At 39.3% G+C, this 23,678-nt stretch overlaps 1 protein-coding gene across 1 annotated transcript in view; it reads left to right on the top strand.

The window, feature by feature from the left end:
* Window positions 1-23,678, top strand: part of adamts6 (ADAM metallopeptidase with thrombospondin type 1 motif, 6) — a 256,947-nt gene that overhangs the window by 189,240 nt on the left and 44,029 nt on the right. Inside the window, exons 14-17 of the mRNA XM_073064545.1 lie at window positions 8,872-8,935; window positions 16,811-16,913; window positions 17,809-17,942; window positions 21,805-21,928. Of these exons, the coding sequence (XP_072920646.1) occupies window positions 8,872-8,935; window positions 16,811-16,913; window positions 17,809-17,942; window positions 21,805-21,928 (425 nt within the window). The remainder of the gene's footprint in view (window positions 1-8,871; window positions 8,936-16,810; window positions 16,914-17,808; window positions 17,943-21,804; window positions 21,929-23,678) is intronic.

Here is a 23,678-nt window from a genome sequence, read left to right as displayed (position 1 = left end):
AGAGGAGATATTTTGCATGCCACAGTCCCGAGGAGGCACCGAATAGCTTGGTGGGAGAGAGAGTAGAAGAGGTGAGGTGGGGAAGTTGGCACCATTTTTGTGTGCCACATTCCTGAGAAGACACCAGATTGCTTGGTGAGAGAGAGGTTACAAGGAGCATGTGGGGTTAGTCGGCATATTTTGTGTGCCACAGTCCTGAAGAGACATTGGATTGGGCATAATTAGGCACTTGGCAAGGACCAATAAAAAAAAGTTAAATTTAAGTGGAGTGGCTATTGTGTGAGTGGGCAGTGTTAGGGTGGGGAACTGGAGGCTTTGGTTCATTGAGGCTTTGGCAAGGAGAATCTAGAGGTAGGTAGATTTTTGCTTATTATTTATTATTTCTTTATTTCGTATTGCACATTTAAAGCAGTGGAGTTTCCAGACAGGATACTGGAATGCTCCTCTTGCAGAATGTGGGAAAGAATGAAGACCTCCAGTTTCCTTGATGACTACATCTGCAAGAAGTTCATCCAGCTACAGCTTCTAATAGACTGTGTTAAGGACTTGGAGCTGGAACTGGATAATTCAGGAAGCTAAGGGTTTGATAGACAGGACATACAGGGAGATAATTAAACCCAAGGTGCAGGACACATGTAACTGGGTGACAGTCAGGAGGGGGAAAGAGGATAGGCAGCTAGTATAGAATACCCTTGTGACTGACTGTTCCACTCAGCAACAGTTTGGATACTGTTGGGGAAATAGCAGAGGAAAGCCATAGCGATTGGGCCTCTGGCACTGAGTTTGGTTCTGTGGCTCAGAAGGAAAAGGGGGAGAAGATGCGAGCTGAAGTGACAAGGGATCCATTGGTATGTGGAACTGAACAGAGGTTCTATGGGCGAGAATGAGATTCCAGGATGAGAGTCCACAGCGTTCTTAAGAGGGAGAGCAAGCAGTGAGAGGTCGTGGTCCACGTAAATACCAATAACATGGGTGATAAGGTCCTGGAGAGTGAGTTCAGGGAATTGGGTGCTAAGTTAAAGGACAGGACCTCCAGGGTTGTGATCTCAGGATTTTTACATGTGCCACATGCTAGTGAGGACAGAAATAGGAAGATCATACAGTTTAACACGGGGCTAAGGAGATGGAGTAGGAGAGATTTTTGGATCATTGAGCTCTCTTCCAGTGAAGTTGGGACCTGTACAGAAAGGATGGTATGCACCTGAACTGGAGGGGGAGTAATATTCTGGCAGGAAGGTTTGCTAGTGCTGCACAGGGGGAGGTGGTTAAACTAGAGTTGCAGGGGATGAGAACCAGAGCTTCAGAACAGATAACGGAGAGGTTCTGGAGAAAGATGTCGTTAAGCCTACATACAAAGTCAGGAATCATAGGTCAAGCATGATGGGACTAATGTTCTGAGCTGTGTATATTTCAATGCAAGCAAGTCTGTAGGAAAAGCAGATGAAATTAGGGCATGGATTAGCATGTGCAATTAAAACATTGCAGCCATTAGTGAGATTTGGATGAGGAGGGGCAGGACTGGCAGCGCAGAGGGGATGATATTACCAGTCAGGGAAATAAAACAGCAGTGCTCATTCAGGGCAGACTGGAGAACTTTAGTGAGGTTTTATGGGTAGAACTGAGGAATAAGAAAGCTATAACTGCATTAAAGAAGCTATATTACAGACTACCCAACAGTACACAGAATTTAGAGGATCACAGTTGTAGAAAGATCACAGACTGTTGCAAGAAACATAAGGTTGTGACAGGTGGTTTTAACTTTCCACATGTTGACTGGAAGTTCCATACTGTAAAAGGACTAGATGGGATTGAGTTTGTGAAATGTGTTTAGGAAGGTTTCCTTAATCAGTACATAGAAGTCCCAGCTAGAGAGAGTGTGATACTAGAACTCCTATTAGGGAATGTGACAGGGCAGGTGACAGAAGTTTGTGTAGGGGAACACTTCGCATCTCGTGATCATAATGCCATTAGTTTCAAGGTAATTATGGAAAAGGATGGGCCTGGTCTTCAGCTTGAGATTCTAAATTGGAGAAAAGGCCAGTTTTTATGGTATCAGAAAGTATCTGGCAAGTGTGAATTGGGAGAGGTACTGTTCTGGCAAAGGTGTACTTGGTAAGTGGGAGACCTTCAAAAGTGAAATTTTGAAAGTACAGAGTATGTATGTTCCTGTCAGAATAAAAGACAAGGATAACATTTAGGGAAGGAACCTTGGTTTTCCAGAGATATTGAGGACCTGCGTAAGAAAAAGGAGATGCATAGCAGGTACAGGCAGGCAGAACAAATGAGGTACTTGGGTATTAAAGGAAATGCAAGAGAATACTGAAGAAGGAAATCAAAAGGGTTAAAAGAAGGCAGGAGTTTTCTCTAGCAGACAGAGTGAAGGAGAATCCTAAAGGCTTCTACAAATATATTAAGAACAAAAGGATACCAAGGAACAAAAGTGGTCGCCTGGAAGATCAGAGTAGTCATCTATGTGTGCAGCAAAAGAGATGGGGAAGGTCTTAAATAAGCCGGGAAATTATAGGCTGGTGAGGCTGACATCAACAGTTGGTCAGTTATTGGAAGGTTTGCGAAGATACCAGATATGGAAGTATTTGAATATACAGGGACGATTAGAGATGGTCAGCGTGACTTTGTGCATGGTAATTCTTATCTAACCAATGTTATAGAGTTTCTCAAGGAAGTTACAAGAAAAGTTGACGAAAGCAAAGCAGTGGATGTTGTTTACATTGACTTTAGCCTTTGACAAGGTCCTGCATGGGAGTTCGGTCAAGAAGGTTCAGTCGCTTGGCTTTCAAGATGAGATAGCAAATGGGATTAGATACTGGCTTTGCAGAAGAAGCCAGAGAGATGTGACTTGTGAGGCTCGTGACTAGTGGTGTGCCAAAGGGATCGGTGTGGGTCCATTGTTGTTTGTCATTACAGTATATCAATGATCTGGATGATAATGTGGTAAACTGCATCAGCAAATTCATGGATGACACCAAGGTTGGGGGTGTAGTAAAGAGCGGGGAAGACTATCAAGTTTTACAGCGGGATCTGGACCAGCTGGTGAAATGAGCTTAAAATGGCAGATTGAATTTAATGCACTTTTGGAGGACCAACCAGAGCAGGTCTTACAGAGTGAGTGGTAGGGTACTGAGGTGTGTGGTAGAACAGAGTGATATGGGAATACAGATCCATAATTCCTTTAATGTGGCGACACAGGCAGATAGGGTCATAAAGAAAGCTTCTGGCACATTGGTCTTCATAAATCAAAGTATTGAGTACAGAAATTAGAATATTATGTTCAGATTGTATAAACATTGGTAAAGCTTTATTTGGAGTATTGTGTCCAGTTTTGCTCACCTATCTATATGAAAGATGTAAGTAAGATTGAAGGAGTGTAGAGAAAATTTACAAGCATGTTGCCAGGAATTGAAGACCTGAGTTATAGGGAAAGGCTGAATAGGTTAGGACTTTATTCCCTAAAACATAGAAGATGGAGGGGAGATTTGATATGACATACACAATTATGAGGGGCATAGACAGGGTAAATGCAAGCAGGCTTTTTCCAGTGAGGTTGGCTGAGACTGGAACTAGAGGTCATGGGTTAAGTGCGAAAGGTGAAATGTTTAAGTGGAACATGGGGGGAACTACTTCACTCAGAACATGGTGAGGATGTGGAACGAGCTGCCAATGCAAGTGGTGGATGTGGGTTTGATTTCAGCATTTGAGAAAAGTTTGGATATGTACATAAATGGTTATGGTCTGGTTGCTGGTCAATGGGAGTAGACAGATTAATGGTTTGGCACAGACTAGATGGGGCCAAAGGACCTTTTCCTGTGCTATAGTGTTCTATGACTCTATATGAGGTAGGTTGTTTATACGGAAAGTGGTATGTACCTGGAATTCACTGCCAGGGTTAGTGGTTGAGGCTGATACATTGAGGATATTTAAGAGAATCTTGGACAGGCATATGGCTGAAAGAAAAGTGGAGGGTTATGGGCTGCATAGGAGGAAATGGTTAGATTGATTAACAGGTCACAATTTAATGGGCTGAAGGGCCTTCACTGTGCTATATTGTTCTATGTTCTTCCCTGGCCATTTATCAAGGAGCAAAGTTGTTGGAGGCTCAGATTTTCACAGTTATTTGTGACAGAGATCTGTAACTTTCTGCAGTAACAACTTCAACTGTGTATCTTTCCCCTACTCACTGAAGTCAAAAGTCGCTGTCACTTTAACATCCTAGCCTTTAATTTATTCCAGGCAGGCCACACCTGTTGCACACCTTGCTCTCTATAGTTCAAGTCCAAGTTCAAGTTTAATTGTCATTCAGCCATACTTAGGAATAAAGCCAAACAAAGCAGCAATCCTCTGAGGCCAATGTGCAATACCAATGCCTGAGAAGAACTTGCTAACCTATCTCAATGACTGTTGCCCAGTAGCATAGTGATGAAATGTTTTGAGAGGTTGATGATGAAACACATGAATTCATGCCTGAGAAGTGACTTGGATCCACTCCTATTTGCCTACTAACACAATAGGTCCACAGTAGAAGCCATTTTATTCACTCTTCACTCGACCCTAAAGTATTTGGACAACAAATATGCACGCTTCAGGACACCATTTATTGACTACAGCTCAGCATTCAATACTATCATTACCTCAAAATTAATCAATAAGCTTCAAGACCTTGGCCTCAGTACCTCCTTGTGCAATTGGATCCTTGATTTCCTCACTTGTAGACCCCGTCAATTCAGATTGGCCAAACATCGCCACAATCTCCACAACACAGGTGCACCACAAGTTAGCCCCCTGCTCTATAGTTCCAATGCCATATTTAAAGTTTGTTGATGACACCACTGTCATAGGTGCTGATGAATCAGCACATCGGAGGGAGATTGAAAATCAGGCTCAGTGGTGCCACAATAGCAACCTCTTAGTCAATGTCAGCGAGACCAAGGAGCTGATTATTGACTTCAGGGGGAGGAAACCAGAAGTCCATGAGATAGTCCTCATTTGGAGATCAGTGGTAGAGAGAGCAACAACTTTAAATTCCTCTGTGTTATCATTATAGTGAACCTGTCCTAGGCCCAGCATGTCAGCGCAATTTTGAAGAAAGCCTGGCAGTGCCTCTACTTCCTTAGAACTTTGCGAAGGTTTGGCATGACATCTAAAACTTTGACAAACTTCTATAGATGTGTGGTGGAGAGAATATTGACTGGCTGCATCACTGCCTGGAATAAAAGCACCAATGCCTGGAACCTCAGAACTAACACCCCCAGGTTCAGGAACAGTTATTACCCCTCAACTATCTGGCTGTTGAACCAGAGGGTACAGCTCCACTGAACTTCATTTGCCCTATCACTGAACAGTTTCCACATCCTATGGACCCACTTTCAAGGACTCTCCATCTCATGTTCTTGATATTTATTTCTTATTTATTTATTATTATATTTTTATTTTATTTCTCAACTCAAGCTGGTAAAACCTGAGGTACAGGTGTAGCCTACCACACTCATTTCTCAATTGCTAAGAACTTTTGGACTATTCTAGTGGTGTTTAGTATTGTGGCTTTATGGAAATTTACATAAATATTGCTGTGTAGCCCTAATTGTTTAATGCTATTGTGTAGTGATCTTGGGATAATCCCATTTGTGGATATTACTATCGGGACAATCTGTACCTTGTTCATGTTCCATAGTCTTTTGATTTCCTATTTTAGTTCAGCATATTCTGATGGTTTTTCCCTTATTGATTTCTGTACGTTGTGTGTGTTTGGAATGGCTATATTTCTTAAGTAAATTGTTCTTGCTTGTTTATGGTGTAATATTGTATCTGGGTGGTTATTACGGACTGTCCTATCTGTAATAATGGATCAGTCATAAAGTAATTTGTAAGACTCTTGGCTCTAAAGCTGGATCAGGTTTGCATTTATAGTAAGGTACAGTTCCTTTTATGAGTCTGTATTTTGAAGCAAGATTTTGGTGAATGATGTTTGCCATTTGATTGTGCCTGTGTAAGTAATCAGATTGAGTTAAACTGCTGCAATGGAATGTATTGGATTGTTTCTGGGTTTTTTTTTGTCATTTTCTGCATTTATCATCTTGAATTTGTTGGTCTTTTATTATGTATTTTTGATATTTGCTTGTGTTCGCCACTTGGTTCTCTATTGCCACAAGGAACCCCTCTGTTTCTGGGAGGAGATCTCCAACTCTGAGTCAGGCATTACTATTATTATTATTTCTTTTTTTTCATTCCTTTTGTATTTGCAGGGTTTCTTTTGCATGCTGGCTGTATGCCCTGTTGGTGCGGTCTTTCATTGATTCTATTATAGTCACGGATGTATTCAGTATACCCACAAGGAAATCATTCTCAGGATTCTATATGTGACATATACGTATGTGCTTTGATAATAAATGTACTTAGAACTTTTAACAGTACACAGTGCCAACAGTTGCACACAGCATATATAATTATGATAGATAGCAAAAACAAAGTTTCAAAAATAAATACCAAATAGAATAATAATGTAGCTCAAGTCCATGAGTGTCATGGTCTGTAGATTGTTGGTGTATAGGTGTTGTCCTGGAACCATGTTTCTGCAAGATCAAGTCACAACAGTTCCTCATTTCATGCAAGTGCAGCCACAGATAAAGGCATTCTAGCTTGTTTTCCTGGAAGCAAACACTGGAGACCAGCACAGATTGGAGGGGCCAGCCCTCAACCATGCATGGAATCCAGTAGTAAACAGATGGAGCCAGTGTCGCTTTTGCCTGCCACTGCCACAGGCAATTCTGAGGCAAGAAGACCTTGCTCGCACAACAACCTAGGCTATGCAGCTCCCCCACAACCAGTCTGGCAATAAGCCAGTGACTCGGACTCATAGTATTCTACATTACCAATGTCCAACAGGTTCTTGTGATCACAAGAAAAACATCCAAAACAGTCATTTCCACTGTTTGTTGGATGGCACGCTGCCTGGATGGCTGAAGCAGCCTGCAACACGGTGCACAAAAAATTTAGCTTCATAGCTATCCAACAAACCGCTAGTGGGGTAGACCTGCCGTACTTGATATTCTGAATATCCAGCAGTGCCTTGCGATTGTAAAAAATTGACATAAAGGGTGAACCATTGCAATTTTCTTTAGAGAGGCTGCTGCAGCCAAGTGTACCACCATCATACCGTGCAATGTTGAAAAGGTCGCTGACACCCTGTATCCAGTGAAAAGAATCTTTCTCTATTCTTCCTCTTCCAGAGATTGTGAGACTTAGAGCACACATGGTTTTGCCAGTATTCCATTCATAGTCAGTTTCAGGTATCAAAGGTGCTTGCATAACTCGTCATTGTCTTGCCTGCCTCATTTCATGGACAGCACAGCCCCAAGGGCTGTCACTTGGGAGAGTTAGGTTCTCCCTCCTTTCTTGACATGTAACAATAGTCCTTTCTTCAGTCGCTGTCACCAAGAAGCCACTGTAAGTTTACTTGTGTGCAACTTGTGAAGGTTTAATTATGCAGTCACAGTCTTTAACTATTGTTGGCCAAGGGCTCTTGGTGAGCACAACGGTGACTCTCCCTTTAACTCCATGAGACTTCTCGTGCTGAAGCTATCAGAAGGTGGCATTCTTTTCTGCAGAGAAGTGCTCCCAAAAACTCACTAAAGGCATGTCTTTGCTGTTGCTGAATGCAGGTCTCTGTGTAACTGTGTGTGTGTAACTCTGTGTGTGTGTGCGTGCGTGTGTGCGCACTTGTATCTTGGTGTGAGGTTAAGGGGATGTGTGTAGCTGTGTGCCTGTTTGTGTCTGAGTGCACATCCATCTGTCTCTGTGAAGCGAGTGTGTGACGATGTGCCTGCCTGTATCCAAGTGGGGAGGTGTGCATGGAAACATGCCCCCAGTCTCTGAATTTGGGGCCTTTGTGCCTAGCCTTCGTATGACTATTGGAAGGTGTGTGGGGATTGTGCCTACCTGTTTCTGAGTATGTGGTGATAATAACTGGAGGCATGCCTGCTTCAGTGTGTATGTATGGGTCATGAGATACCTGCCAATCCCTGAATGTAAGCTGGAGGGATGTGCATGTGCCTGCCTTTGTCGTCATAGAGTGGGTGCTAGGTGAATGTGAGCTGAAGCTGAAGTCAGCATATTTGAGATGTGATTTGAAATGAAAGTGGTCACCTTGATATACCTTTCAACCTCTCTCTATATTTTGTTGTATCCACTTTGTACCATACCTGTGCCTGCTTCATTTAGTTTTCTGGCACAAAGTACGTCCAGCAACATCAGTTATGCTTCCTCCCCTTTATATCTCTATCTCCCTCTCTCCCAGCAGCAGTGATGTGGCTTGGTGAAGAGGGACTCAAGTCCTGATGTATTTCCTGAACAGCTAAATACCAGTAGTTGCATTAACATCGTAGCAAAGTATCAGGATCCATACAGTCTCCCTTTTACTAGCATGACCTAGTAAAAACACTAGGATTGTGAGCTGAACTTCAGTCCCATTGCACTGCCACAAACAGGTGCGGGAGAACTGTGCAATGGTGTATTAGTGCTCTTGTCACAGCAGAAGAATTTTTAGACATATTTATTTAGATGGTGTATGTAGAATATTCCAAGAGATGTTAATAAAACATTTCCAATGGTTATTTTGCAAAAGTAGTTTCTACTTAGCAGTATTCAGATGATATTTTAAATTCTGTTCCCACAATGATCATTTTGCTTCTGTGGCAAAGGTGAAAAAATGTCCTTTCATTTTCAGTATTTCATTTAATTGATTGCTTTGCTAATTTTATTCTAAGGTCATCTTAAGTTTCTATTTTGTTGGCTTTTCAATTCTGTGTAGGAAAATAGAGTACCATTTCACTAATAGTTTCTTTTAAAATTGTAAAATAGGCCTTCTGGTGGAGGGAAGTACTGCCTTGGAGAAAGAAAGCGATATCGCTCTTGTAACACTGATGTAAGTAGAGCCTTTATCATTTACTTGCAATTGTAGTGGATAGAAATGTGAACTTTTATTTGTGCAATTATTGAACCAATGCCCCCCCCCCAGTAAATAACTGTTGATCTAAGTTAAATACAGAATGCTCTGGAGGTATACAGTGTATGCATCTAGTCATAACCTACACCTGAAAGATTTATTAACGTTTCAATGGGACTTTTACTTTATAATTGTTCTGACAAAGCAGTAATTTATATAAAACTATTACATTTTGGCTTATCTGATATTATATTGATGTTTTTCTGTTTTCTATATTCTTGTTTTCTCTTTATGACTTTAGAAAAGCATATTTAATTTTACGCTCACACTATCTTTTGTATAAAAATGCATGAGGTGCTTTAAACCGATGATACTTAGTGAGGACAAGTGATACTCAGTGAGGACAAGGCCAACATACCTTTTGTGGGAAGGCTCCCTGCAGGCAATACTGTAAATCAGGGTCTGCATATACAAATGCACAACCAGGCTGTGCTTCCGTTAGTCTCACCGCTGTGGAGTTAGTAAAGGGAAACAGAAATCATTTGTGGGGTAGAGATTGGGGTTGGAATTGGGATTTAGTGGATCATGTTGGGCATCACTTAGTGTAAGTGTTTGGCAGAGGTTATGACCCTGGGAGTCAGGACCAGAAGTCACTTGTGTGAACCTTGAAAGATATACAGCAAGAAAATATTTTGGATCCAAGGAAGAATTTTTAAAAGCCTTAAAGGGGGATCCATTTGTAGGTAGATCCATAGTCCAGATTCCATGGCCCTGCTGAAGGGTCTCAGCCCAAATCATCGACTGTACTCCTTTCGATAGATGCTGCCTAGTCTGCCGAGTTCTTCCAGCATTTTCTGTGTGTTGCTTGGATTTCCAGCATCAGCAGGTTTTTCTTGTTTGTGTCCCAGATTCCACAGCATTGGATGGTGCCCTTTAAGTTCTGTGGAAGCAATTCTTCTCCATATTTTGAGAGATTTTCTCCAAAAGTGACCTGTCCTGTAAGCAGTTGGGCTTCAGATTAAATTCCTTTGTCTGGTACAGTAAAATATTAGGCTGTGTGAACGAATTTATAGGCCAATGTTTTTATATTTTGGTTATTTAAATTGTTCACCGAAGACCCAGCCCTAAAAGCCAGCCAGCTGCAACCTTACGTGAGACAGCCTGTTCCTGCACTTAATGATAACCAGTCAGTTGTGGATTCCTTCACTGAAAAATAATAGTACAACCAGAAACTGTTATAACTTTATTCCTATGAAAATTGCTAACTAGACTGTGTAAAAACTCAAAGTATGATTGAACTATTGAGAAGACTTGAAACGTTTTTGGAGAGCTCAATTTGAAATTTGTTATTCGTGTTTTGTGATTTGGGGTAAAGTGATAACGCAGGCAACAATATTTACCGGACTGTAAGAGTCTACCATAAAACAACACAGCTTTCTTCATTTTTCTTTTCTCCCCTACAATCTTGTTTTTTATGTTCTCTAAACCCTTCAAACACTTAAATTGTCACTCTATTGTTAATCCATAATAGATCCGTAGATTAGCCACAGATGTGTAATTTAAGGAGAGTAAAACAATTTTGAGGTTCCCCGAAAATGCTTAAGGCTAGTTCAAAAAGGAATTGAAATGTCTCAGATAATTTGAGTTCGGAACTTGAACAATGTTAGAGAATGTTTTGTTGTTTTATGTTTAATTTCATTTTACTGACAATGACAAAAGACTGGGAGGTAGCAGCCAACAATTGAACAAAATGTCCCCTTTCAAAGAATAAGATTTCAATGTAATATGATTCCTTTGTGTAATATTTAAAAAGTTATCACTTCCTGACTATAGTTAAATTATACAAAATTTAAACAAATAAAATTCATTAGAGGTAGAAACATAATTGAACTTGGTAAAATATATTTTCTTGCTGAGTAATTGCATTGATTACACTGCAAGCACATCGTAGAAAAAGCTGTATAAGATCATAAGACATAGGAGCAGAATTAGGCCATTCGACCCGTCGAGACTGCTCCACCGTTCCATCATGGCTGATTCGTTATCCTCTCAAATCCATCCTCCTGCCTTCTCCCTGTAACCTTTGACACCCTGACTAATCAAGAACCTATCAACCTCCACTTTAAAAATACCCAATGGCTTGGCCTCCACTGTCATCTGTGGCAATGAATTCCATAGATTCACTGCCCTCTGGCTGAATAAATTCCTCCTCATCTCTGTTCAAAATGGATGTTCCTCTATTTTGAGGCTGTGCCCTCTAGTCCTAGACTCCCATACTATAGAAAACTTACTCTCCACATCCATTCTATCTAGGCTTTTCAATATTTAAAAGGTTTCAATGAGATTCCCCCCTTATTTTTCTAAACTCCAGTGAGTACAGGCCCAGAAGCATCAAATATTCCTCATATGTTAACCCTTTAATTTCATGGAATCGTTCTTGTGAACCCCCTCTGGAGACTCTCCAACACCAGCACATCTTTTCTTGGATAAGGGGTCCAAAATTGCTCACGATACTCCAAATTTTGTCTGCCCAATGTCTTCTAAAACCTCATCATTACATCTTTGCTTTTATATTCTAGTCCTCCCGAAATGAAACATAGAAACATAAATTTACAGCACATTTACAGGCCCTTCGGACCACAATGTTGTGGCAACCATGTAACCTACTCTAGAAGCTGCCTCGAATTTCCCTAGCGCATTTTTTTAACCCCTACCAAGACCGAAGCTGTTTATTAAGGAGAAAAGATGGTAAAATACCTTCTCATATAATAAAAATTAATAATAGCCAACATCTGAGTTTAAGCAACAAATTGAAGGTTTTGAAAATAATTCAGAAAAGGTCCCCACAATGTTTGAAAGTCTTGACGAGATTCAGAAATTGAACAATGAATCTTCTCTAAATCTAAACATGACATAATGTCGCATAACCATTGAGCATGAGCAGGAGGAAAAACATCTTTCCATTTAAACAAAAGCGTCCTCCTAGCTATAAGAGAGCTAAAGGCCAAAGTATGTAAATCAGATGCCTTCAGCTTACTATCTTGTCCTGCAACAATACCGAATAGGGCCGTCAGAGGGTTAGGCTTAAAACTGACTTTAAAAAATAAGGAAAAAGTTTGAAAAACATTCTTCCAATATTTTTCAAGATTCGGACAATTTCAAAACGTATGAATTAATGAAGCTTCTCCATTATTACATCTGTCACAGTAGGGAGATATATCCGAATAAAAACAAGATAGCTTATCCTTTGTCATATGAGCTCTATGTACCAGCTTAAATTGTATGAGGGAATGACGAGCACACAGCGATGGAGTATTGACCAGTTTAACAATTTCATTCCATGTTTTCTCAGATACTGATGTCTGTAAATCTTGTTCCCAGAGATTCTTAATTTTGTATAAAGGAACATTCCTCGTCTCCAGTAACATACCATAAATATTAGATATTGAACCATCATGAAAAGGTGTCAAACTATAAATTACATCTAGTCAGTTCTTATCTGAGCTTATAGGACATGTGCATAATTGAGATCTTAAAAGTCTCTGATTTGTAAATATCTAAAAAAGTTTTGGGTAAGCTATATTTAGCTGACAATTGCTCAAATGAATAAAAAAGAAAGACTCTGTGGTATCGGCCTCCACCACCACCGCCGGCAGTGCATTCCACGCACCCACCACTGTCTGTGTGAAAAACTTACCCCTGCATCCCCTCGGTACCCTAAAACTATGCCCCCGCGTGTTAGCCATATGAATGCCAGCATTGCATTTACTTTCCTTATCACGGACTCAATCCTGCACAAGGACTCCTGTCCCTTTTCACCTCTGATTTTCGAATTTTCTCCCTGTGTAGAAAATAGTCTACTCCTTTATTCATTCTACCAAACTGCATGACTGTACACATCCAAATCCCTACACTATATTCCATCTGCCACTTCTTTGCCCATTCTCCTAAACTGTCTAAGTCCTTCTGCATATACCCTGCTTCCTCAACACTGCCTGCCCCTCCATTTATCTTTGATGGTCTGCAAACTTGGCCACAAAACCTTCATATTTCTGCCAATATACAGTATTTCTGCATTATCTGCTGCTTATAAACAGTGAAAGTGACTCATTGGAATGAAATGTTTTTTCCAGTTTTTTTTTCAAAATTGTGAATAATTTAGAAACTCAATTTGATATGTAGATTTGGCCTAGTGTGGTGGAAGCATTCATGTCAGGCAGCAGTTTGGAGAACATGTCTTTTTGTAGATTTATTACCAACGTCCTGTAAAGCAGCACTGTAATGTTTGAAAATGTACATTAAAATCAGCATGTGCAGAAGGGAGTCTGCAGAAAAAGTTGATTAATTTTACTTTGGACACAAACACTCTCTGGGTATCTGTTGAAGACAATTCCAGTGTCTTGAACAGTACCAGAGTCTGTGAAAAGGTGGAGCCAAGGACTCTCTACCATACAGAAATTTCAGTTTCTCGATGTGGCAGATCACTCATCTGTACAAACATACCATACCTGGTCTATTTGCATTTCCAGTGCTCGTCTTGTGGCCCAAGTTAAGTAAACCTAAATTGATTTACATAATTGTCTACAAATAATTAATAAAACTAAAAAAAACAGAAGGTCTCTAGTGCCGTCCCACCATAGCGCCATCAAATGCCTCTTGGTGGGGTGAGGTAGAAGTAAGGGGTGGGGGGGGGGGAGATACTGATTGCTGCAAATTAACTGGACACAGTTGCAATTAAGGTTCCTGCCTTATTCCAAAGTATCTTTGAGGCTGTTTTTGAAGTATCCTCTACCCACCCACGAGAAAGGCCAGTAGTAGAGAATGGAGCAATCCAGGAAGTTAGAACACAGAACACTACCCTTCAGCCCCAGATACTTAAATTACTTTTAAACTACTTGAAGATCAATCTAACCTTCCCTCCTACATACCCTTCTGTTTTTCTATTATCCACGTGCCTATCTAAGAGTTTCTTAAGTAACCCAAATGTATCTGACTCAACCACCACCCCTGGCAGGGTCTTCCATGTACCCACCAGTCTCTGTGTAAAAAAAAAAGTACTTCTGATATCCGTCCTATACTTTTCTGCAATCACCTTAAAATTATGCCTCCTGGTATTAACCATTTCTGCTCTGGAAAAATGCCTCTGACCTTAGACTGAATCTCTGCTTCTTATCATCTTGTACTCTTTTATCAAGTTTCCTCTCATCTTCCTTTTCTCCAAAGAGGAAAGCCCGAGCTTTTCTTCATCAGACATGTTTTCTAATCCATGCAGTATTCTGGTAAATACGTCTAAAGCTTCTACATCCTTCCTATAATGAGACCACAAGAAATGGAGACAATATTCCATCAGTGCAAAAGCAGTGTTTTATAAAACTGTAACATTACCTCGTGGCTCTTGAACCCAATTCTCCAACTAATGAATCCATCTTAACCTTATTCTTGTGTTTATAGGGTGCAAAAAGAATATTTGGATGGTTGTGGCAGCAGACTTGACTGATTCTGTTACGATCCCTTCATCTGGCTAGCTCCTTAGAGTTTTATTCTCGCAAAATGCTGGAGAAATTCTGCATCTGTGGCTTCTATGAAACTGTTGATGTTTCTGGCTGAAGTCCTTTCAGAGTTCATAAGGAGCCTCAACCTGAAATATTGACATTTTATTCCCCTACATAGCTGCTGCCAAACTTGCTGAGTTGCTCCAGTATTTTGTGAATGTTGCTCTATATTTCTAGCATCTGCAGAATCTCCTGGGGTTAAACCTGAATTTTGCTGCAACTGGAATCAGCACTTGTCCAGTTGAGATCGTTACGTAGCCATTAACTTTTGCAGGTCAGCATCAATAGCTCTGAGCAGATGTATCCTGTCACTTACCCCTGGATGTTAACCACTGGGATTGTCAACGTCAATATATTTATAGATCGGAATACAGCACGGAAACACGCTCTTCAACTTACCAAGTCCATGCTAACCATCACGATTCAAGATTGCTTCATGTCATTTCCAGTACACGGTGTAAAGTAGAATGAAATAATTATTATTCCAGATCCGATGAAGCACAAAAAAATCACAATAATATAAAGAACATAATACTAAAAAATACAATAAATATAGATACAAGATTCTGCAGAAGCTGGAATCCACAGCAACACATAAAAAAAACTGGAGAAACTCAGCATCCATGGAAATGAATACACAGTCAACACCTGAGGCCAAGACCCCCCTTCCCCCAGCAGAACAGAAAGGAAGGGGGATGAAGCCAGAACAAGAAGGTGGAGGGAAGGGAAATGGTATAAGCCAGAAAGTGGGTGGGGGAGGAAGCAAGAAGCAAGCACCCATTTTAACACTGTTGTACCCTAGCCCATATTCCTATTGCTACTCTGGATTCCAGCACTCATCTACACACTGCAGTGGCATATTAACCTACCAAACAGCACACTTTTGGGATTTGAGAAGAAATTGGAGGATTCTGAGAAAACCCACAAGCAACAGAGGAAAAAGTGCAAGTTGTGCACAGATTGCATCAGAGGTTAGGCTTGATCCTAGGTTGCTGGACCTGTGAGACAAGGACTGTACAAGCTGCACCATTGTGCCATCCCAGTCGTTACATTCAACAATAAAGCAATCAATGTATAATGTTTCCATGCAAAGTCATTTCACAGAAATATTGTGTTAGGCTGTGATGAAGTTCAAACCATCAGGCTGTGTATCATTTACTCTAGTCCTTACTCCAGATATGTACATTATTTACTTGAGTTCTTACTCCAGAATGTCCTGATGCCCTTTCACTAGACAGGTTATAAAATCTTTTTTATAATTTTTAAATGAAACTGAGAATGACGACTATAATAGATTAAATAATATAAGAGATTTAAATAACGGTAAGAGGCATTGATAGAGTGGACAGCTAGCATCTTTTTCTCAGGATAGAAATGGCTAATACAGGGAGGGGTGGAGGTGTAATTTTAAGGAGATTGGAGGAATGTATAGAAGGATGTCAGAGGTAGGTATTTTATACAAAGAGTGGTGGGTGCATGCAAAGCGCTGCCAGGGATGGTGGCAGAAACAGAACATCAGGGACACATGGATGAAAGGTAAATGGAGGCCTGTGTAGGAGAGATCTTAGAATAGGTTAAAATGTTGGCACAACATCATGGGGCAAAGAGCCTCTACTGTGCTGTATTGTTCTATGTCCTGTGTTCAAATCTGATGTATATAGTGCTACTACTAAAAACAGAAACAAATAACTGGTTTGGATTCAACAACAAAAGTAATAGAAATTGCGTAATTCACTTCATGTTGATTCTTATAGCAAATACTATGCAGATACCTTGACAATTCTCTAATATTTAAAATCAATTGTCAAAGAAGACTGTTGATTGTGATTTGCTAAAGTGTTCCTGTTTGACTGTTATCAATAGTGGACAAACTCAAAAGTAAACTGGTTGCAATAATAAGACATTATATGTTTTGCAATGAAGTCATCATGACAGACAATTTATTAGGGATAGATAAGTTTGCATCGTTCTGCTTCTGGTTTCAACATTAATAAATACTCCTCTACAATTTGATTTTTAAGTTAGATACCATACTAATATATTTATAGTGATTTGGTTACATGTGTTTAAAGCTAAACTTAAGAAGTTCTAATACAGCGCATGGCTACATTTCAAAAGACTTTTTCATTTTTGTAGAAAAAGAGTTTCTGTATTTATAAGATGTCCATTCAGTGGTAATTGACATTCAATTCCTGCAGCAGGCGATGACAAAAATGTATTTTTCTTGTGAGTAAAATTCTGTCAGAAACAAAAAAATGGACAAAATAAAGTGACTTTTTTCTGCCCCCAATGTTCTGTTTAGCCTTGTCCAATTGGATCACGTGACTTTCGTGAAAAGCAGTGTGCAGACTTTGATAATTTACCTTTCCGTGGGAAGTATTACAACTGGAAGCCATACACTGGAGGTTAGTGTGATGGGTCGCCATTTTGGTTTTTGTTTTCCATCTGTCTGACTATTTTTCCTTTTCCCTTAGCACTCTGCCTTGACCAATGGGAAGTAACCATGGGATAAGTCACTGTTAGTTCTCTGACAGCCCTAATCTGTAATTGATCCTAGGATGAAATGTGAAGGCAATTAACCATTTATTTCCCTTCCTTGTTACTGGATTCCTGTACCAACAAAGATAAGAAGCACAGAAATAAACATTCCTTATTCTGTTGCTGTAGCTTTGAAGTTCTATGTCATTCTACTCTCTATTTACATCTGTAAATGCTGATAAAATCAAAGACGCCGTTCCTTAATTCTTAATTTCGTTTAATATTAGTAACAAGCAATGAGTTACTATGGATATAAAACTTAAGTCACTTGTCTATGATTGACAGGAAATGTTGGAAATGTCTTTCTTTAGAAGCATTTCCACATCCCATCTTAGGATAAAATTCCTTTAAACACTTAATGTCAGTGAATTGTTAGACACCAGCTGCCTGATGTACATCCTGTCTGATGTACTTCTTGTCTTCAACTGCTTATAGTCCTCCCCTTGCCAGAAGTTTAAATATTTCAGTGGTTGACTAGGTTGGCAAGTGATGAAAGGTTATGTGGATAGGAGATTAGGAAAATGACACTGCTGTTGTAGTTAGATCCTAGTATCAATCATGGATTCCAAGGCAGGTAGAAGAAAATTACAGATAGAATAGGTAACCATGTTTTAATTTTCTTATTATAGGGAAATTAATAAACTCAGAAGCTTAAAGCCGAATATATTCTATGAAATGTTGCTCATCCGAATTTTTACCTTTAGAAACATTACAGTTCTGCACCTTTTCATTTGCATTTAACTATTTGTGTTCATTCGACAGGTGGTGTTAAGCCATGTGCTTTGAACTGCTTGGCTGAAGGATATAACTTTTACACTGAACGATCTCCTGCAGTCATTGATGGAACTCGCTGTCATGCAGACTCACTGGACATATGTATTAATGGAGAATGCAAGGTTCCTTATATTTTATTATTAAACCACCCAGTTCTTCATGTATTTTAAGTATTTCATGAAAAGCTATGAGAAAATATTATGCCCAGCCCATGAACTTAAAATTATTTCTCTTTGTTAAAAAATAAAGTCATACTTTAACTTCTAAGAAATTTTATCAAAGAAAACTACAAAGTTTTCATTAATAGACAGCAAGCAGCGAGCACATCTAATAAAATTCAAAATTGTTATGGTATTTTCAGTAGATAAATAAGGAATAACATCTAAAAGGGAAACTGGATTGATAATTAAAGGAAATATTCTAAGTTTATGTAGCAATCTCCAGAGAAAGACTTTGTAGCTTTTTCAGAGAGACAAGTAAATACATTAGACTGAATAGTACTTTTAATGTGTCATCTACTTTTCAGATAAGTTGAATACAGCAATTTCTTAACTTTAACAGACCTAGTTTTCAATAGTAAATTGCACAATTGCTGGCTTATTCTTCCTTTTAGTGGTTTAAGTTATCTTGCCTGAGTTTGGCCTTTACTTTTGGTCATATCCTTTAAAATGGAAAATGAGTGTGCAGCTATTGATGTAGTCCAAGTCAGTTTATTGTCAAAGCCCAGGTACAATGAAAAACTTGCTTGTAGCATCACAGGCACACAGCATTTCTAAAGCATCATTCAGAAGAAGAACATAGTTTAAACACAAATTATAAAGTTATTACAGGAACAAGCACAATTAGAGCAAAACACTAATTTTAATGCAAAGTGATCAAAGTGGTCATATTATTTGAGATTTGCTGGTTAGTTCAAGAACAGGATAGTTGAGGGGAAATCACTGTATTTGAACCGAGTGAGACTCAAGGCTTTGATATTTACTGCCCAATGGTAGCTGTGAGAAGAGGACATCAGTTAAATAAATCAACCATTTCTTAATGGCCCAGATGGTGAGAATCTTTGATGATAGATGTTGCCTTCTCTAGGTAACACTTCCTGTAGGTACTGCTAATGATGAAGAAGGATGTGCTTGTGAGGTATCCATGTTAATGCAGTGTATCACCACCTACTATTGATTTGCCCATTTATGGCTATGAGGGAACAGGATTATAGAAAAGTATTTTGATCATGAACACATAAAAAGAGTGACAGAATATATAGTGAGAAGTATTTCTCTCTGTGCTTAACATAATCAAGCACTTGCATGAGGTAGAATAATTGGAACACTAATTAAGGTAAAACTTTAAGGAAAAATTAGGTTCAAGGTTGTACCTAAAGAGTAATATTGAACCATGTGACCCAGTGCTCACATCTGTTAGACATATTGCTTAGGAATATCCTGTTACCCATTGAGTTCATCACTTGGACAAATAAGAATAGCAAAGGAAGATGAAGGTACATGGACACTGGTTAATACGTTTTACTTGTACCAATGACAACATGATGTTGAGATTTGCTTCTAAATGATTTTGTGGATTAGTGCATGAATATCTCTAAATTTTGGGGTCTATAGTGAAAAGAGATAACTTATCCTCAGTTTTCTGTAAATGTTTATATTTTACTCAACAGTGGTGGAGTTCATCACGTTTTCAGTCGGATTTTCTCAGATTTCGGGTTTAGATTGATTTATTGCATATACACTACATCAAAACAATGTGTCGTTAGTATGTCACAATGTTCAGCAGAACAACAAAGAAAACAACAAAATAGAACATACCAAGCAACAGCAGCAAAACAAGCCCCATTGCTGCCTAATGCTCATACATGGTCCCCTAACCCCATGAAGGGCCTCTAGTCAACTTGCGCTTTCGCAGATACTGCACTCTAACTTGCCCAGTGGATTCCCAGAAATTTGTAGACCTAGGTTCCAGCCATCAGGCCTTGACTTCTAGACTTCCAATCAACCTTTGGGCTTCGATCTGGACCTAAGATTGACCTTTGGGCTTTAATCTGGACCTCTGATCGACCTTCGGGTATTGAGCCAGACTTGAAAATAATGACGAGTGAGGACCTTGGGTGAGGGCCCAAACGTAGGACATGCCAATGACAAGACCCTAACCATCATCATCAGACAACCGATTGCATCCTCTCTGCTAACCTTCGTACGCAGAGCGGAAGCTTAGACTTCAGCTTGTCCCTAAACCCTACCCTGACCCAACTCCCCTCTCTGTTCCCAAAAGCATCCCAATCAATCTAAGAAAACCAAGCCTGAGCTGCAGCCTCAATGGAGATAGCAGCTATATGCCACCTTGAAAAAAAGTCTATGTCTTCCATTTTTACTGGGCATGCACCATCCTGGGAAAGAGCTAAACAAATGAATTTGCTATAATGCAACTAAGTTCACTCTCAAGTTTAAAGAGTCTCAACCCACTGACATCCATATTTTAAAGTATTTAAACTGCTAAGGGCAAGGTGTTCTGTCATGTAGCACAGTACTTTAACGTTTTAGATGCTGTCATGGAAGTACAAGTACATCCATAATCTCATGCAAGCTGTGGTAGTCCTACAAATGATTTCAGAAGCAGACGAAAGTGTGTGCTTAAGTAACCTCTGTCATAGTGCAGCATCACATTCATGTCACTTCTGATTATTGTATCATACAAACATGCTTCAAAATTAGTAGGGTCCTCATGTGCAGGGGCACCCCTCTAACACGGCTGAAGACCTGCTCCTGGGTAAATTGCAGATTACATCTGACTTAGCTGCTGTTAGGGATTCTGCCAAGGAGGAAAGCTCTGGAAGTCTTTCAGATGATATCATGTATTTGATCACACATGTAAGAGTTTTCCTTTCTTGGAGTAACAGAGATTCCAACCACACCTTAAGCCCTTACTTCTAACTGCACATTATCTTACTGGAAGACATCCATTACCACACATGAATCAAAGACAAAATAATTGCAAATTAGCTCTATTATGCACGGTATTGGTTCTAAAATTGCTGTCACTGTGTTGGAATATTGCATTTAAAGAGGTGAACAAGAAGGGTCCTTTGTGAGATTATATGAGTAATGCAGTGTTCATGGTATTTGTACATTTTGTGTGGAAGAGAATGGCTAGCAGCAGTCTCAAAGGAAACTGGCATAAATCCCCAGGGCAGTGCCCTTTTAGCACACATACTCAGGCATTGAATTTCTAGTCCTAATTCTTCAGACTAACCCATTTAAGCTAACCAAGGAATTCCACTAAAAGAAAGCAGCCAAATAAACAATGTGGTAGTTCCTACAGTTGCAAACGCTATGGAGCACAGAAATGCAGAAACAGCAGGAGCTTTGTACATACTTGCTCCTCCATCAACCCAAAAAGAACTCTGTAAATCTCTTGTGTATCCATGAATGGCATTTTAAAAGATTGACTACACCTGCAGACGCCACAAAAAAACCCCAAAATAAATACTGTTAATAGCCACATTCTACAGCAAGTATTCCAAAAATACCCCAGTTCCTTCTTTCTTTCATTCAACCCCACATTATTACATTGATAAATATGCTCTTGTAAACATTTATTTTGGTGAAAGAAATGTTGCAGCAGTCGATTTAGCATGTTTGGCACAAATGAGCAAAGGTCACATTTTAATTGCTGTTAGTAAAACAGGGAACTGTTTTTTTATCCCTATCAAACAAGTATGCATAAGGAGTGAAGGGCAAAGGTTAAACCTTCACTCTGAAATTGTCAATTTATTTACATAATCATTAGGTTTAACTGCTGAATGATACAGTTTGTCTGATAGAAGTTGAAATTTAACTTCTAAACTTCTTGAAACTAAAGAAAAAAAGATTATGTTTGATATTCTGTAATATAAAAAGTATATTACACTCTGTAAATAGTTCCCTTTATTTCAATCAGTATTGCAGTATAAACTGAAACGTTTCTTTCCCTCTATAGCATGTAGGCTGTGATCACATTTTGGGCTCTGATGCAAAAGAAGACAGATGTCGTGTTTGCGGGGGTGATGGAAGCACATGTGAAGCAACAGAAGGTTTATTCAATGATTCCCTGCCTCGTGGAGGTAGGGGTACGTTAATTCAATTCTGCCGATAAAGTAAACCATAGCGATAACTTTTGTTCTTGGATAACAGCAAAGGTGATTATTTTCCTTAGATTTAAATCATTTATGTTAGTGAGGTCATTTTATTAATTAAAAGAAAGTATTTGTAATGTGGCAAATTACCTAAATTTTCTCTGAAATTGGACCAGTTGGACATTCAATCAAGTCATTATTCTTGCGTGGCATGTTTTTGCTTAGTATATTACATTTTTTATTCATTCACAAGTTTTTTATAACTTGTTTTATTTCTCTTGGAGGATGTGGAATAGAAGCAGATAAAGTGATAAATATTTTTATATATGAAGAGCAGTTGCAATTTGACAATATTCTAATGCTTTTCAGTTGTCCATTTTAGATGCCCACTCTAACTGGGTGAAACAGAACTTGCGTGCAAGTAACTTACAACTGTGATTCAGGTTTAAAATTTTAGTCCTGCCCAGCCACCTATAGATTATGTTGTAAAACTTGCCAAAGTTTCAAAATATCATAAGAATGGAGATAACCTTTCAGCAGGTCCAAATTAGAAACACCCTTGTGTCCTCTTATCATTACACCTAATCAGTTCCTTTTGGATTCTGTACTTCATTTATTTTTATGTAAACAATTTAAGTATTCATCTCCCTTTTTAACATCATTGTGGTGCAAGTATCTGAATTCCTTTTTTTTACTAGTTTAAAGTATGAAACTGCAGTACTCAGCCAGCATTTGTCTGGTATGCATAATTTGATATGGTTTGTGGTAGTGTAATACAAGTTCATGCTATGCATAATATGTTCTGGCCATTATCAGGCAGGCTGCTGAGATCAGAGAAGTAATAGCACTAACACTGTTTATTTTAGAGAACTCACGGCTCCACTACTATCAAGTTCATATTCAGAGAATACACAATGCGACAAGTATGAAGTTCAGGGAATGGGTATAGGTGCAAACATCGAGTTCATACAACACACGACAGCAGTCCTAATAAATTCTGAGAACACACAGTACGAACACTGGAGTTCGGGGAATAGACAGGATTAACAACAAGTCTAGAAAACAGAAAGATCATCACTGAAGTTCAGAGAATCCTGACTGGTGACACTATTTCAGAAAAAAGTTGCTATGAGAATACTACAGGGATCAGAAAATGTACAGTCCTGACACAAGTCACATTCAGGCAACACATAACACCAACACAATAGAGTTCAGAGAACAGATGGTGCCAAAACCACTGACTTTAAAGAATGCACAGACCTAACACCAGAGTGCTTAGGGATCTCGGAATCTCACAAACACCAAGTTCAAGGAACGACTGCACTTATTCTGGTAAATTCAGATAGGAAGTGATGAGGCCATAGAGGGGGTTTGTAAAATCAAGATTTCCAGACCAATATAGGTCAGCAAGCAGAGTGCAGCCAGCTGTGTTTTAGGAGATATGTAGGAAAGTTTTAATGAGATCTGAGTTGAGTCCTTCCAATCTCATTTCATGCACTGCCAGAGTATGTAACAAAAGTCATTTTCTGGACTAGAACCATACTAATCTATTCATTGTCACCTGGACCAAATAGTAACCTGCAACATAGTTCCATCCTTTCTTGTCCACCAGTAGGAACTACTCCTGATTAGTCTTACTTATAAAATTATACCTAGTGAAACAAATACATTGGCTCTTTACTCCTTGGGTGTTCAAGTAACCTCCTAAGACATTCCTCAATACACTATCCCCCAGCAG

Source organism: Hemitrygon akajei, chromosome 13 (assembly GCF_048418815.1).
Source record: "Hemitrygon akajei chromosome 13, sHemAka1.3, whole genome shotgun sequence".
Lineage (NCBI taxonomy): Eukaryota > Metazoa > Chordata > Chondrichthyes > Myliobatiformes > Dasyatidae > Hemitrygon > Hemitrygon akajei.
The sequence above is the reverse complement of the archived record's forward strand: the minus strand, read 5'-3'. Positions and strand labels throughout refer to the sequence as shown.